The following is a 16,857-nucleotide window of genomic DNA, read 5'->3' as shown; positions in this document are numbered from 1 at the left end:
ACAACTTTCAACGATGCACATTACAAATACAAGGCATAACACATAACACATAACACAAAAATAACAAATACAAAAACGAAAACAAAAACAAAAACGCAATTGTTTTTGTTTGATTTAACAAACTTTCGCTCAGAGTCGTCATTGAGTTTCATTGCTTTTGCCGATCATTGATTTCAAAGCCAAAAATTAAGCTTTGTTGTGTTTTTGTTGTGAAATAAAATGCACCCCATTGAAAATGCAACAAATAACAAAAACAAAAACAGAAACAGAACAAAACCGTGTGTTGATTTAAAAGAGCGATGAAACACAATATGTACATTTGTTTGCTGCTTAATGCTAACGTTTGCTGCTTGCAGTTTGCTTTTTTATTGATTTTGTACTCTTTCGTTGGTTCTCTTATTTTTTACACAAAACTCTGCTCATCACAACAAACAGTGCCTGGGCACATCCGATCACATTTTCTTGCTTGCTGCTTGCCAGCCAGTTCATACGATAAACGGTCTTCGTCGGCAAAAGACATGATAAGTTAAGATCGGCGGTGGAACAGAGAAAAACGCGACTGCAAGACTTCCAAAACAAAAGCATATAACGTATACGTTTTTTATTGCTGTTTTTTTTTATGAAAAAAAGGCTAACAAATTACAAATTATTAACGAAACAAATATTCTTTATAACTCGTGCGGGTTTTTTTTGGTTTTTTTACATATGTACATCAATTTTAATTAATGTTTTATTCTATTTTACTCAAAAATGATTCGTAATTTCTGAGAATTAAATATAATAATATTTATTATATATAAAAATTATATTTTTGTGTTTTTTTTGTTTTTGTGTTCAACAACAACAACAACAACTGTTATAATTCAAAATTAAATCTAATTAAATATTTTATTCAACTAATTTGTGCAAAAAAAATTATAAATAAATAATAAATAAATAACAGCAACAGCAACAACAAAGAAATTAAAATATATAAACAAAATCACCTAAAAAGTTTAAATTTTAGTAAAAATTAAAAATACTAAATATAAAAATTAAAATATTAAAAAAATAAAAAAGAAGAAGAAAAAGAAAAAATTCTAAAAGTAAATGTAAAAAATGCAACAAAGAAATTATGTGTAAAAATCGAATAAAAGTAAAATAAAATTTGTAAAATTTGGCGAAAAAAATTTTGAACAAAAAATGCACCAACAACAAAATATGTTTTTAATTGTGGCGGCGATAACAACAACAACAATAATAATAATAACAACAACAAACACAACAACATCAATTGTGAATTGGTTTTGACTTTTTATTTATTTTTTTAAGTTTTTTTGAAACTGGAGAGATTTTCCTTTTTTCTGTGTCTGAGTAAAATTTATTGATTACGTTTTCATTACGTTTATTAACATATTTTATCGTATTTTAAAATATTTTTAAATTTTTTCAAATTTTTTTAAATTTGTTTTTATTGGCAAAAATTTCCCTGTTTTTTGTTTTTGTCTGTGCCTTTGTGTGGAGTTGGTTTTGTGTTGTTGTGCATCTCTAATTCTGTTTTCTGCAATCTTTGTTTGTTGGCAATAGCGCGCGAAATTTTGAAGTTAGTTTTCATTTCGCGCTTCGCAACCAAGGAGCGAAAATTTTGCACAAGCGAAAAAATTTTCTTTTCTAGCCAAGAAATATCAGTCGACTTTAGTCAAAATTTCAATCAAAATTAATCTCAGAAAATATGGAAAGCTAAGTGTGGTAATTGAAAAATGAACGATTAAAAAAAAAACAATTAATAATTTGAAAAAAAAAAAAACTTATAATCATTTAATATCTAAATTAATTTGTTCTTAAATTGAAGAAAAATGGAACTGTGTATAATAGATCTCTGAGCCTGGTTTTAAATTAGATTTAAAAACCCAAAAAAATATATGAAAAAAATGAAAAACTGTATGTATGCAGAATTTTACATAGTTTAATGTTTTATATACTTCAGAATTTTACATGAGTATATAAGGTTGACTTAACTTTTTCATCATTTCGGGAGAGGTCAAAAAAATTGTTTGAAAAAATAGATTTTTGACAGGTTTTTGATCAAAACCGATTTGGTCTTTATTTTTTTTTAACAGAAACTTACTTACTGCTACTTTCTACAATGACCAAAAACTAACTGATCGTTTCCATTTACTAATATATACAATATGTGTTTATATATTTATAAGTAATTTGATTTTTATATAATAAATAAAAGATTTTATTAGAATTAATCACTAAACACAGTTCTTGGCACCAAATAGGTCGAAGAAGGATTGCTATCATTTCTGATTTTTTGTGCCAGAAGAAATAAAATACCATAAAATATTTTTATCATTGATTCAAAAGAACTTGAACTGAAAAGATTCTATTTTATAAAAAAAACTTGTAAGCTATTCCGAAATATTATTCACATATATACATATATAACTTTAATACTTTTAATGGTCAGAAAGTAGGTGACTATTTTCAATAAAAATTTCTCGAAAATCGTTAAATATAAAGATAGTAGGTTTGCTCTGTCAATGAATCGAAGCGTCAAATCCAAATCGAAATATCAGAAAATAAAAGTCTGAAATAATATCCAAAAAAAAACATTATCTAGACTGGAGATGACTTTAATTAAAATAAATTAAACTAGTTTCAAAATCAGCTGTTGTGTTGATTTTGTCTGGGTGTATCTTTTGGCCAACAACCGATGCTAAAATGTAGATTTTGAGACGAAAGCGCAGATTTTGCATATATAATAAATAAAGAAGATTTGTGTCCTGACAACCAATTAGTAAAACACTACACACTACACAGTCGACACTTTCAAAAGCTTCACTACATTCAAAACTTGTTCAGTGAACTAGCTTAGTAAACTTAACAAGTTCCATTTTCCAACAACAGTGACATTATCTTACAATGCGTTTCCAAACTAGTTTTATTTGTATTATACATTAAAAATGTTTTAAAAAACTTTCGGTCTGGGTACAAAATTGAACAATATTTGAAATGTTGCTTTTTTATATTGTATATAAACTTAAGCTGAAATATTAAAAAAAATATGAATAAAATTCTAATAATATAAAATACTACTACTACTGCTACTATTCGCCAGCAGGAAATTTAACAAAGCCAGACTCTAAAACGACTTTTCAAGGTACCATGGTACATTAGGACGAATGACATACTCAGGGACCTCATGATTGATCCGATCAAAAAATACATAAAGGATAGAGCCCTGAAATTATTTACGAAAACTGACAGGCTTATCAACACCGCGTTATCGAATCTCAGAATGGTACAGGCTGCTTGGTGAGGTATGCAGAGGGGTGAAGAGGGGTTTTGAAGATACCTCGAGTTAATAAATAGTAAAAGTGCACTGGCTCAAATAGCTTCAACATAATAAAATAAAAAAATTATATTTCGTATAATTTATTAAAGTGTTTACGTCAGACATTTAAAAACTCTCCAATAGAGAGTAATAGAATAGAGAATAGAGAATAGAATACTTGTAGGTATTTTTATGTTCCAATGAAATACAAATTAAATACTTTAAACAGAAGAAAAATTCCCAAGCATCGTTTAATAAGTTTAGATATTAAAATGATCCTAATTATAAATTCCTGAAAATTCGAAATGTATATTTACAAAAATCACATTTCCATAAAAACTTTCATTTTTGTTTTAATTTTTTTTTATTGTTTAAATTAAATTCAAATGGTAATAGTATAATTTTTTTAAAATTATTTAAATAAAATTAATATTAATAGCACTTCTAAGCTATTTATGATATTTACTCTTTCCGCACTTAAAAGTTATTAGCTTTTACAGTTATGTTTCTTGACTTCGATATATATATATATATAATATATTATTTAATACACATACCGTGTATAATGATATCGTTTTTTGATTTAAACTTCCTTATTTTTATAAAAAAATCGAATTTATTTTTCGTCACCAATCGAACATTATGATTTCAATATACGTAAATACGTATTTTTTATATTATGTATGTCAAATGGTCTTTGATTTATTGTCTGTTGACAGTCTTGTTAACCTGCTTCAATAAATCATTCCAAGTTGGGCCACGTACGGAACGAAACCAATGAGAAACGCCCACTGACACAATTTTTGTAGCATTTTTTGCGTCTTGAGTGGGTAACTACAGATTGGATTAAGTAGATGAATATAAGATCCTAACCAAGAAATCTTGACATTAGTATTAGTTTGCATTTTACTGATTCCAACTTAGTCTTGAGTTTTTCAACCTAAATTAAGGAAAGAATTATTGCATTGCATTGAGGGATTAAGATTTCATAGACGTTTCGGATTTATTCACTTAGAACATTTGCATTGCGTTGGAGGCTATTAATGACTGCTTTTAGATAGAGTAATTTAATTGATCTTATTTAGATAAATATTTTAATAAAACCAAGTAGACTAAATACTGTAATTTAAACATTTTTAATTTAATAGTTCATTTTTATAATTTTTATATACAAAATTTGGTAAATATGTTGTAGTCTTATTTGCACCGATCCCATACATTGTCCTGTGGCTGGTTCGCACTTTAACTTCTTGTAGTAACCACCGATATCTGCGAAGCTTAGTTAAGTTTTGTCCATGTTATTTATAAAAGTTTCCTTAAAAATTGCAATTACCAAAATAAAATTATATTTTTAATTTCCGATATAAAATACTAAAATAAAATACTTTCTATATTTTTCATAATCGGATGTAGAAATTTATACAAATGTTTTGCTCAATTTTATTTAAAAGATAAGACTAATATTTCTGTATAGTTATTTAACTTTTAATATATATAGTTAGAATATATTTAAGAAATATTTGTAAGATTAGAAGCAATTTGGTATTAATAGTTTTAACAGACAGTTTCAATAGATAGGCTCTTAGTCGTCTTATAAGTTTTTGTCTCACTATTATAATATTGACTATTATATGTTCCGATACATAAAGAACTATACTATACATAAATTTGTCCAAGATTATTTGCATGTAATATGTGAAAAACAACAAACAACAATTTACAACAAAAACGATGTTGTCATGTGCGCCATAAGAGATGGTTTGTTTATTTAAAAGATTGATTGATTGATATATGAGAGCTTGGTTTACCGCTAAATGTGTGAGTGATTCATATGTCGATCGTGATGTTTAGAAATATCACTGATGAGTTCTGTTGTTAGTTTTGTTGTATAAGAACGTACATAACTGTTAGGTTATAAGTACCAGGTTTAGAACTTTGAAGCTGTCACATTTTCTTTTAGCGTGACAATTCTTGTCTACTGAATACGAGGTCAAATCCAATCAACAAGGACCTCAACTTACGAATAAAATTGATGATTGTAATATTAAAAACAATCACCGGGGTATGGAGGAAATGTTTGAATCACATCTAATTGATTGTGTGTATTGTATTCCAGCTTTGCTTCTTGTGTAGCAGAAACATTGAACTAGTTTTCGAATTATAGAGGTTCTAGTGTACATAAAATACAATATTGTACACATATTCATTTAAAAGTGGATCGGATAAAGAGAAAATCAAATTTACCAGCATTATACCATAAAGATATATTTTCAAATTAAGGAATTCGGAAAACACCGATGCTCCTAGAGATTTAAATCTCCAAATTTATATATATTAACAAGTAATGTTCAATGTAAAACACGCTTAGTAAAAAATAAAAATCGTTTTTATATCTAGTACACTTCAATTTTGTGCTATAATAGAGCATATTTATGCATAATATTGTGATTATTGAAATTTTGTGTTCATGATAATTGAGCCTGAAAGTTAACTTTGGTAATTGATTATTATTATAATTTGAATTTTTCACAGACAGTTGGTTAGTATATACTTATCTCGAGTCTCTGCTAAAGAAATTGTGCTTTGTAATATTGGAGCTTTATCCAAGCAATAGTTGTCCCCCTTATGCTTGTCGTACATAATAGAAGTGCTTTTTGCATTTGCATTTTAATGGATGTTCTGTAATGGAGATTTACTATACAAAGTTTTGTTATTTTTGTTACCAGTTCTGTTGATCTTATTATTATATATAACTTAATATATTATTATACTTAATATTTTAAGTAAATTATCAAATACTATTTTTCTCATGCTAAAATGGCGGTGTTTGAATTTAGTGTATTCCATAGTCGTTAATCCATAATGATGGTTGATATTCTCTAGACCTTAAGTATATTCGTTTATTTTTATTGATTCGTTTTTAGTTACTTATTATTATATGAATACACTATCTTGGATAGCCAGAACAAATTTTTCTGTTTCTAGAAAAATCATATCAGTTATAAACCATTTATTGGTCTATTCTATACTTATATGCTCTTGTTTCAAATTATTGTTGTGCTTGCCACGTATTACTTTGCTTTTCCATGCTATAATGAGATTTTTTATTTGCATTTGATTTGATTGTAAATTATCTCTTAGATTTAGCAGTGTAAAAATGTCGTCTACCATTATTATGGATCTATACAAAGCTTATATTTGGGCTCTCCTGCGGTAGTACTTATTTGATTTTGTTACCTGTTGCTGATGCACCATTTCTATATTTTTTATTTCCGTTTATTTGCATTCTCATTATTATATTTTTTTCCGTATTTTTTACTGTTAACCGGGAATTACATATTCCGGATATTCTATATTAAGGAAATAGGGAGGGAGGCGTTGTTATTTTTTGTAAGTTGTTCAGATGATGATGTCTAGATTTGTCTAATAAGACTGCTTTTTCGATTGCGAATAACATGTGTGCAGCTTTAAATTTAAAATGTATGGGTAAATGTATGGGTACCAGCCCATTAACAAAGAGTTTTAAGTTTCTTAAGAGTTTTATAGTTATACCTTGTCTTCAGTTCTATTGCTATCGCTGTCTATTTTGAAATCTTTGTGGAATAAGTTGGTTGCAGAGTTCGATAAAGCGTTACTGCTATATAAAAAATCTCTATTATCTTCCTTATTTTGTGAAATATGATAATATTGCGTGTACTGATCTGTTGATGTAAAGTGTTTTGCTTGGACTTTGAATAATAGGAATCGGTTGATATTTGTAATAAAGTAATTGATTAGTGAGCTCGCCATTATCGAGTGCTAATTGTTGGTAAGGGAGCCTTGCGACTTTATTCGAATAAGGTATTTAACATATACTTTTTAATATCCTGTGTTCGATTGTCTTCTCAACCATATTGTCAATATTTATCTTCTGAAGAATCTTTAAAAGATTCATGTTGCTATCACCGTGTCTGAGTCAATTTTTGCCAAATATACAAAATCCTCGTCTTCAGAGTGTTATTCATCAGGTTCTTCCTATACGCGGGCTATTCGATTAAGCTTTTGGCTTGTTTAAACAGTTTTACTGTCATTATTTTTCTTACCCAGTAACTTCAATTAGCATTTCTCTGCAAGTTTTTGACAATTTCGAAATATTTGTGTGTGTAACTAAAAACAGAAGAGGATGAAAATAATTCGAACTTGTGAAAAATTTGATCACGTAAACACAGAGTGGATATTTTTATTCTATTTTCTATTAAATTTTATAACAGTTAATATTATTTAAAAATTTTTAATTAGTAACAAGCAAATGATCAAAATGAAGAACGCTTAAAATACAAATATATATGCTTAAATTAATTATTAAATAAATAAAAATAAAAAAAATAAAATAAAAAAAATAGAACAGCATCCACAATTCAAAATTCGATACAGAATCAAAATTTTTTTTAAAAATAATTAAAATAGAAACGAAAAGGTGATAATGATTATTTCCAAGGATCTTTTTATATTTGGTGAACAAATTTTTGCAACAATAATACCAGAAGTTGGTTCATCAATGCAGGGACTACAACAACAACAGCAACAACAGCAGCTACAGCAGCTGCAACAACAGCAACAGCAGCAGCAACAGCAGCAACAACACCAATCACAACCACAACAATTACATTTAAATAGCAACAACAGTGGAACAACTGTGTCAACAACAGGAACTGCAACAGCAGTCAACACTGCACTGCCAATCTTACCACCAAAAGCATTAGCCAGTAATAAACAACAGGAAACAACCTCAATTGGTGCGGCTGCGAATAGTTGCATTGGTGGTGTAAATGGTATAAATGGTAGCAGTGCTGCAACCACAACAATAACAACGCCGTCGAAGAGAGTTAAAGTACAAAAAGTTGCAGTAAAGGAAGTAGAGGAACTGAAATTAAAAAAAAAAGATAAACAATTAAAGCAGCAGCAGCAGCAACAACAGCAGCAACAACCACTACAACGTCGGCAATTGCAGCAACAGCAACAGCAACAGCCGCAGCAGCAGAAGAGTACAAATAACGAAAACGAAAGCAACAAAATAAATATAATAAAAACAAAAACAAAGGAAAACGCAAACACAAACACAAACACAAACGCAAACGCAAACGTAAACGCAAAGTCAAATTATCAGAATAGCAAAGTGACTGCAACAAGTGGTTTTAGTGCAAAAGGTGATATAGGTGAAATAAGTGGTGGTGAAGGAGGACTTGGAATTGCCGACGAAGTTGAAATTAGTACAGAAGAAGCAGAAAAGGAGCCGTTGGTAAAACGAAACGCATTTAAAATAGCAAAAGTTTCTGTAAAAACAGCAACTACAGCAACGCCAATACAAAAAGCAGCTGCAAGTTTTCCATTGCAACAAAAAGAGCAACCACATATTGAATTGCCAATGTTGTTTAAACATCCACAAAAACAAAAACAAAAACAACAACAACATCAAAACGATTGTTGTTTACAACTTGAGCCTGAAGTGACTCCTGTAATTTTACCAGCCGATACATTACCAACACAATTATCATCATTATCAACGTCATCATCATCATCCTCTTCCTCCTCCTCCTCCTCCTCCTCCTCCTCATCATCTTCGTCGTCAACATCGTCCACGTCATCAACGGCAACACAGCCATCGACACTGACACCAACACCAATATCAACACCAACACTTACAGCAACAACAACAACAACAGATTCAGAGCGCTGTAATAGCAGTAACAGTACCAGTGGCAGTGGCAGTGGCAGTGGCAGTGGCAGCGATAGCGGCAGCGGCAGCGTCAGTAATCAAGTACGAAATTTAAATTCCGAGGATTTGTCATTAAATATGGACAAAGTCATGTTGGACAACAGTACAAGGTTAGTAACATTTTAATTATTTAACTTTTATTTATTTAATGTTTTTTTTGTTATTTTTAAATATTTAATTTTAATAATTCTTTTTTTTTAATTATTATTTTTCATCTGTCTTTATTTTCCTTTCAACTACGTTATTTATGCTATTGTTTTTGCTTCTTTGCTTCTTTGGCGATTTGTTGTTGTAAAATTATTTTGATTGTATTGATTTCGTAAAACAACAATAACAAAGACACAATAAATTGATGGAAGAATTATATACTTTAACATACACTGTAAAGTCGGAAAATGTCCAGCTTTCAATGGATTGCACCATCAAGAACTTCCATATTATTTATGAAGAACGAATAGACAGACGGACATATCTTCGACATCTTGTTCTCTGTTATTCATATATATGTTAACAAATTTATTTTACTTATTTACGATCGCCTTAACTGTTCACAAGAGTTAAAATTATAAATATTACAAACATAATAATGTATGTTTGGTTGAAATGGCGGCCTTCTGCCCAAAGCCCGCTTGAGCTCAAATATTTGCCCATTGTGATATTACGGATTAGCTATATTACTAACAACGCTGAAATACATAATTCTCCCATTCAAGTAAAAATGAACCAACCTCACAAGTCTATAAGCTTTGTCAAATTCATAATTTTGTAGGACAACCGTTTTGTGAAGTCCCAAAAAAGAAGAAAAGAGACCTAAAAAATTTTAAATCTTCTCCTAGTTAGTCAATATTGGACACTGACATAAGAGCTGGAGAACAGTTTCCTCCTCATCTGCTGAGCAATAACTCCGACAAAACCCATTATGTGGAAGAAACAGTTTCAAAGCATTTCTCCTTAATACGCAATGATCCGTCAGCACCAATACTGTTATACTGAGCAGGTTAGGCTTTAGTTAAAGCAGCTGAGTGATACTTTACCTGTCCAGTTTGGAACACGTTGATCTTGAGATCTAACGCAAAGAAAAAAGCTTTAATCAAAATTTAATTTTATTCAGCATTTTAATATCTTTTCGTGAACCGATTTGTTTCGTTTCCTGCGGTATTTGTTTTATCTTGAAACAATCATCAAATTTGTGAAAAAGCAGCGATTAAGATGGATTGCACATGTGATAAGTGTGCCGAATATGAGAGTACCACTTAACATTTATTAGAACGAAGTAGAAACCAGCAGAAGAAGAGGGTGACCAAGAAAGTGATGGAAAGACAATGTGCAGCAGGAGTTAGAAGATATGAACATAAGAAATTGGAAAACAAAAGCAAAAAACTGAAAAGAATGGAAGACTGTTGTTAAACAGACTTAGGTCCTATATGGACTGTATAGTCACGGATGATGATGATGATGATTTATCTGGATTTCAAATTAGTTGATAATTCTCATTTACTACGGTTTTTATTTTTGCCTTGAAGGTTAGAGAAAATGTAAATAATGAGTAAATAATGTGTAGTCCAACTCATTCAAATTTATTATTATTTTGATTAACTTGTAGTATTTGTACCGTTTTCGTGAAAGATAGCAATTTTTTTCTTTAATTAGAGTCAGCAAGGCCTACAGTGTGCAGTGTAGCGTCATAAAAGATTTCTAACATTGATTAAAGTCTATAAAAAATGATTTGATTGGATAAGATTTGTAATATCAGTTATAGCGAATAGAATATTAAACCGTTGTGGATGTGGAATCTTCAAAAGATACTGATAGCCTATGCTACTTGTAAGCACGATTCGCAACCAAGACCTACTCTTTGCTTTGGTATTTGCGCTTACGTACTAAACCTCATCTTAACACCATGCCTCTTCCAACCATATATCCCTCTGGAAACACATTTAAGCATTTTTTCGGAGGGTGGTGATTTAGCGATTGCTGTCATCTATTTCTGCAGTTCTAGCTCTCTCTGCTGTTCTTTGTCCAGGTTCCAGGTTCCAGTTTCCTGTTGACATTAACATCAACATCAGGTGGATAATGTTATCAGGTGTGACCTGTCATCAAAATCTCAATGAGCATGAAACCAATTTCTGTATTTGTCTTGTTCTTACTGCGGCTAAACTTAGTCTTAATTAGTCGTCGTCGTTATTGTGGTAATTGTACTATGAACTTGTGAAAGATAACTGCTATTTTTCAGAAATTATAAAACTCAACTGCATTTTGATTTTGATTTTCTTGTTCTTGTTGTGTTGTGGTCATATAAGTGTAGATATTTTTATTTTCATTATTTTCATTATTTTCATTTTTAATAACACAAAAATACGAGTTTCTTACCAATTATGACCGCATCGTTGTAATTTGTGGTAGAAAGATTCGATCCTTCTGAAAAATGAAAAACGGTTTGGTGGTGATTAATATTTTTTTCTTTTTTATTTGCGAAACCAGTGCAGTTAGTGCTCAGAGAAGAGAGTGCCGATAACTACAACACAGAATGTAATAGCCAAGAACTGAACAAGCCAAGACACCAGAACACCAGAACAAAACAGAAAAAACAGAAAAAAATTCGTCAATTTGATTGTATTTACAATATTTGAGCTTCTGCCTACTCACCAAAATTTAGGTTAACTTCTACCAAATAAAAAAAAGTTTAAAAAAAAAACAAAATTATATTAAAAAACAAAAAAAAACTTTTAAATAAGATTTGAGTACATAAAAACAAAAACAAGAACAAAAACATAAACACAAATACAAATACAAATACAAATACAAATACAATAAAGGAACAGAAGAGGAAATGCACGGTTGCACGGTTGCACTCTTCAAAAGGCAAAATTACGGTTTGATCGAGAATTCCGCATGAAATGCACTGAGAAAAATATAATCACCAAGAGTGAGAATGAGAAAGCAAAACGAATTTTTTAACGAAACTTCACTGTTTCGTTGTCTAAACAACAACAAGGAAAAGATGGTAGCAGGTTTAAAAAAAAATATGTAAACAAAAATCAAAAACTATAAACTTAAAAAATAAAAAATAAAAATCAAAAAACGAAATGGAAATGAAAAAAAAAATCAACTTAATAAATAAAAATGGATGTGTTGCCTTCTCTCATTTGGATTGCAAGTTTATATGCAGTGTTGCATATATCCTGCCTGCTTTTCAAACAAATCGTTGAAAAATAAGTTAAAACACTGAAGTGCTAAAAATATGACTAAAAAGGAATGTATAAGAAAATAAACATTTTTTCTCACAAAATATGCAAAAATACTCGTTTTAGTCGGAAAAAAGTTCAAAAAAACAAAAACAAAACAAAACAAAACAAAAACAAAAATAAAATTAAATTAACAAGGAACGTGTTGTTGCATAGTAACGAAACGCCTTGCTAAGCACTTCGGTTATGAACGATGTTCTTTTTTTTCTTTCTTCTTTTTAATTACAATATTTCCAGTGTAAAAGCGCTGCGCTAGCGTTACTACGACGCGTCGCGACGACATTGAGAAATGGTTTCGTTATTTAATGTAATTGAGGGGGAAAGAGGAAGACGGTTTACAAATTTCTGATTGTAATTAATTGTAATTAATAACATTTTGTTAGCATTTTTGTTAAGCGCAGAAAATAAGAAAGAATATGGTTAGGTTGAAGCAAAGAAAAAACAGATATAAGTTCCTATTTACTTTTTATTGATTAATTAATCAATTAATTTGCAAAAAATATTATTCTGTTAAATGTGAAACGGAATAAATGGTCAGTTAGAAGGAATACAAATGGGTGTAACCGGGATACCAGCTCCCAACAGAGCGGAGCATTGCGACCATGGTTGATATTTTTTGCTGCAACAGACCCTAAGCCAGAATGTCGGCCATTAGGGATCTCCTAATATCAGAAGGGGTGAGTAGTTTTCGAATCAGTGACCTCCTCTTGGCTCAGAATTCTTTAAAAGTGTTGATTTCATTGAAAAATTAATAGAACTGTGTACGATTGCCTTAATAGCCCTTGAAATTGTAACAAATGTAAGATAATATGTAATAGCATATTAAGGATTTTATTATTTAATCTTCTTACTTAAGCCAAGCTTAGTTAAGCCAAGCTAATGTTTACTTTTACGATACTAAAAAAAGTACTTTTCTGTGCTATCTTGTTCAACACTAGAAAAAGCAATATTTTACATTTACATTTTACATTAGAAGAATGACCATTACATTTTAGTTTTTGTCTCATTTTTTTGTTCATTTGTTGCTTCAAAACGGTTAATATGGGTCAAATGTGGCACAATTTACGAATTGCGGCAGAAACAAAAGCAACTGTAAAAAAGCTGTTATGTGAGTTGGGACACGCATTTAATTAGGGTTCCGTTGCGTGAACTTTCAAGTCAAAATATATAAATATATTTTAAGTTAAGTAATGTTAGTACCTAAAGTAACATCAACATCATAAGCTTATTAAGTTATACATTTAAGTTAAGCTTAAAAAATGAAAAAAAAAAATGAATAATAAAGTTGTTAGGGTTAATTTTTATCGTGAAATGCAAGTTCAGTACATTAAATGAAATTTTCATTTACATTACAAAGCAAATTCTCAAGATTTAATTTAACAAATTACGAAATTGTTTAATTAAATTACATATTTAAAATGTTCTCATTACAAATAAGGTTTACTATCTTTTTACTATACCCTTCTCAATTAATTATTTTGTTTGTCAATAAGTAGTTTACACCATTTCAGTTTTCAATTATTTACTTGCAATGAATAGTTTTCAATTTCTTCACTATTCTCTTTAATGAATTTTAACATAAGTATACCAACAAACGCATATAGTTCAGAAAACAACATGATTGCTGTTGCAAATTTGTTGCTTTATGCAAATAGTTTTATACTTTTGAGTGATTGTAAAATCCATAAACAATTTCGGTATAAATATTACATTCTAATTTCAATTTTTTCTTAAAAATTTCTAAGAAAGACTCTCTCTCTCTCTATAAAAATAAAAATAAAAATTAATGAAGTAGAAAATATTATCTGATATAATCTATTCGAACTATTTATAATTCAAACTATTCAGTGAATATGAACATGAACTAGTTGGACGTTTGCTGTTTGAAGATCTTGAAGATCATAACCAAGGGATTGGTAGATACTCGTATCACAATAACAGCTTCTTATACTGTGCATAATTAAAGAATGTTAATGTCACAAGTTAATTACTATTCGGTTTACGATAATGTGCTAATGCAAATGCTATAGTTTCATGGATGATGGACCGACAAACTAGTTCAAATTGGCTAACTTTAAGTTTGACTTTGTCTTTTCTAGTTAATGGATGAAGTTTTAAGTTTATATGCCGGTATTACCTAAAAAATGGCATTTTATAAGAAACAACTGATTTATAAGAGTTAAGCAGTAAGATTTAAACTTCTTAACCAACAATTTTGTGTAGTTTGACCAAAATTTGACTTTGAACAAATTCGTTTGGAGATTTTTAAATGCCTTTTTATGCTCTGTAGTCGCTGTCTCTGGTATTGTTGGTATGACAGTCCATTGTCTTCAGCTGTCATGTTTATTTGTGCACGTTTCTTCATTTAGATGTTAATTTTTTTTTAAATACAATTAATTTTAAATGCAACAAATAATTTCATTCGCAATTCATTATTTTGCCATACTTTTTTGCGAAAATAATGACTAAAATTCAGAAATTCAAAAATAAAAAATCACCAAAATTAAAAATGGAAAACAAGACGAAAAAAACAAAAAAAAAATGTAAAAAATTACAAATGTATTTAACCGTATAATTTTTGAGAATTAAGTCAGTCAGTCATTAAGTTACTAAGTCATTCAGTCATGCCGTGTCATTAAAATTTCTACAGCGCTGGCTGGCTGGCTTCAGGTAGTTGCGAATTTAGCTGAAATGACACACAAATTGAATTAATAATCATGTGAACTTCACGATTTTTATTTAATTTTTAAAATAAAGTTTGAAATTTAAAAAAAGACTTTCAAACAAAAATAGAAATAACAAAAATGTTACAAGAAATGATGATAAAATAATTACTATAATTTTCTTGCATTTTGGCTGTTTCTTTGTTGTACTTTTCAAATGAATTTGTTTAATTTAGTCGTAGTTCATTTAACTTAAAATTTTTTTTTTTATAATTTTTATTATTTATAAATATTTATCTTTTCTTTAATTTTTTTTTTTTTTTTTGTATACGTTTTTGGTTATTTGACGTTTATTGACTTGCCTTGCCTTACTTTGCCTTACTCGGTGGCACTTTTATTCTCGTACACAGCCTGCATTTTGGAGTATAAAGCTCCGTACAATGGCTCCGTACAATTGAATTCAAACCATTCATGATTAATGACTTAATAGTTCTGTTCATGCTACAGCTTAAGTGTGCAGTGCAAAGTACGCAGCAGCAGCAGCAGCGGCAGCGTATCTGTAAAAGCGTTCCCGCGTTGGTCGCAGCGTATGAGTGACGTCTTCATTTTTCACTGCACATGCAACGATTAACCTACATTATCTTCGTTTCGACTACAGACTAATCGACTAATATACTAATCTATATATAATTTAGGCTTTTGCTTAACGGAAAGGCACTACCCATATACATACATGTGTTGTGAAGTACGCGAAAAACAATTAATTAATAATATAATAAAAGTATATTTACAATATATATATTTGGCATAGTTAGTTAGTTAGTTAGTTAGTTAGTTAGTTAGTTAGTTAGTTAGTTAGTTAGTTAGTTAGTTGTGGTGGAGAGAATCTGGTCAATGCTAATGCTATTATCTCCTACTAATTCTTATAATTCAAGGTATTTGTTGTTATAAAAATGACAGATTATACGAAATGATGTTTAGAAATAGCTAAAAACCCGTACTTCCAATAGTTGCAAATACTTCCATTGATTTTGCAACTAGGACAGAAAATACTAATTGTGATGTGATTACCAGAATTGTTAATTATTATGTCAAATATATGTGTATGAACCCTTGCCGCATCAGCAACCAGGTCGAGTGCTACATAGTCAATCTATTCCAAATGTAGAATCTCTAACTTAATACACAGAAGCAAATCAGAGGTATCTAGGTTAATGTCTTTCTTTACAGGGCACTGGACCGTAGGACGGCATGAAGCTAGACTTTGCATACTCTGTGGTATCTCCTGTAATGCGTGTCTACCAGCTCTTGAAGAAAGGACACCAGAAAAACTGATATGTCTATGTCTATGTTCTAGGGGCCCCCTTCTTCAACACACTCGGCAACATCTCTAGCATTAGCATTGGTCGGATTCTTGCCACACCTGATATGATTACTTTGATTGAAAGTTTGTGTGCGAAAATCTTATATGGAATATGTTGCTAGAAAAAACTCATGGAACGATATGTGCGATATGTTTTCATAAGAATTGGTTAACTTTTTTCTAGAAATACTGATTTTCAATAGACTTTGAATATTTAAAAAAAATTCAGACCTATGAAGAATTCTATAGACTTAGAGCTAGTTTCGATCGAATTTTTGTGTAAGTACCAAATATAATGGTTCCACATAAAATTCGATCAATATAACTAACTAAAATAAGAGAGATAGGCCACAAAATAATGTTGAATAATAAGATAGCATATGTATATGCAGCATATCGGATTCCATGACTAGAAACATATAACCACGGATAGAAAAAGGTGGATGGATAATTTCACGTAATCAACCAAGTGAAGCTTAAACTAGTAAAAAATTAAATTATAAAACAAT

At 29.8% G+C, this 16,857-nt stretch overlaps 1 protein-coding gene across 1 annotated transcript; it reads left to right on the top strand.

Annotated features, from left to right (window-relative positions):
- Window positions 1-1,467: 1,467 nt before the first annotated feature.
- LOC119688208 (ankyrin repeat and KH domain-containing protein mask-like) lies at window positions 1,468-9,203 on the top strand. The gene is made up of 2 exons (XM_038102890.1): window positions 1,468-1,728; window positions 7,601-9,203. The coding sequence occupies exon 2, from the start codon at window positions 7,785-7,787 to the stop codon at window positions 9,201-9,203; it is 1,419 nt and encodes a 472-aa protein (XP_037958818.1). The 5' UTR covers window positions 1,468-1,728; window positions 7,601-7,784.
- Window positions 9,204-16,857: the final 7,654 nt, after the last annotated feature.

This window comes from Teleopsis dalmanni, chromosome X, assembly GCF_002237135.1.
Source record: "Teleopsis dalmanni isolate 2A chromosome X, ASM223713v2, whole genome shotgun sequence".
In the NCBI taxonomy this organism is placed as follows: domain Eukaryota; kingdom Metazoa; phylum Arthropoda; class Insecta; order Diptera; family Diopsidae; genus Teleopsis; species Teleopsis dalmanni.
The sequence above is the reverse complement of the archived record's forward strand: the minus strand, read 5'-3'. Positions and strand labels throughout refer to the sequence as shown.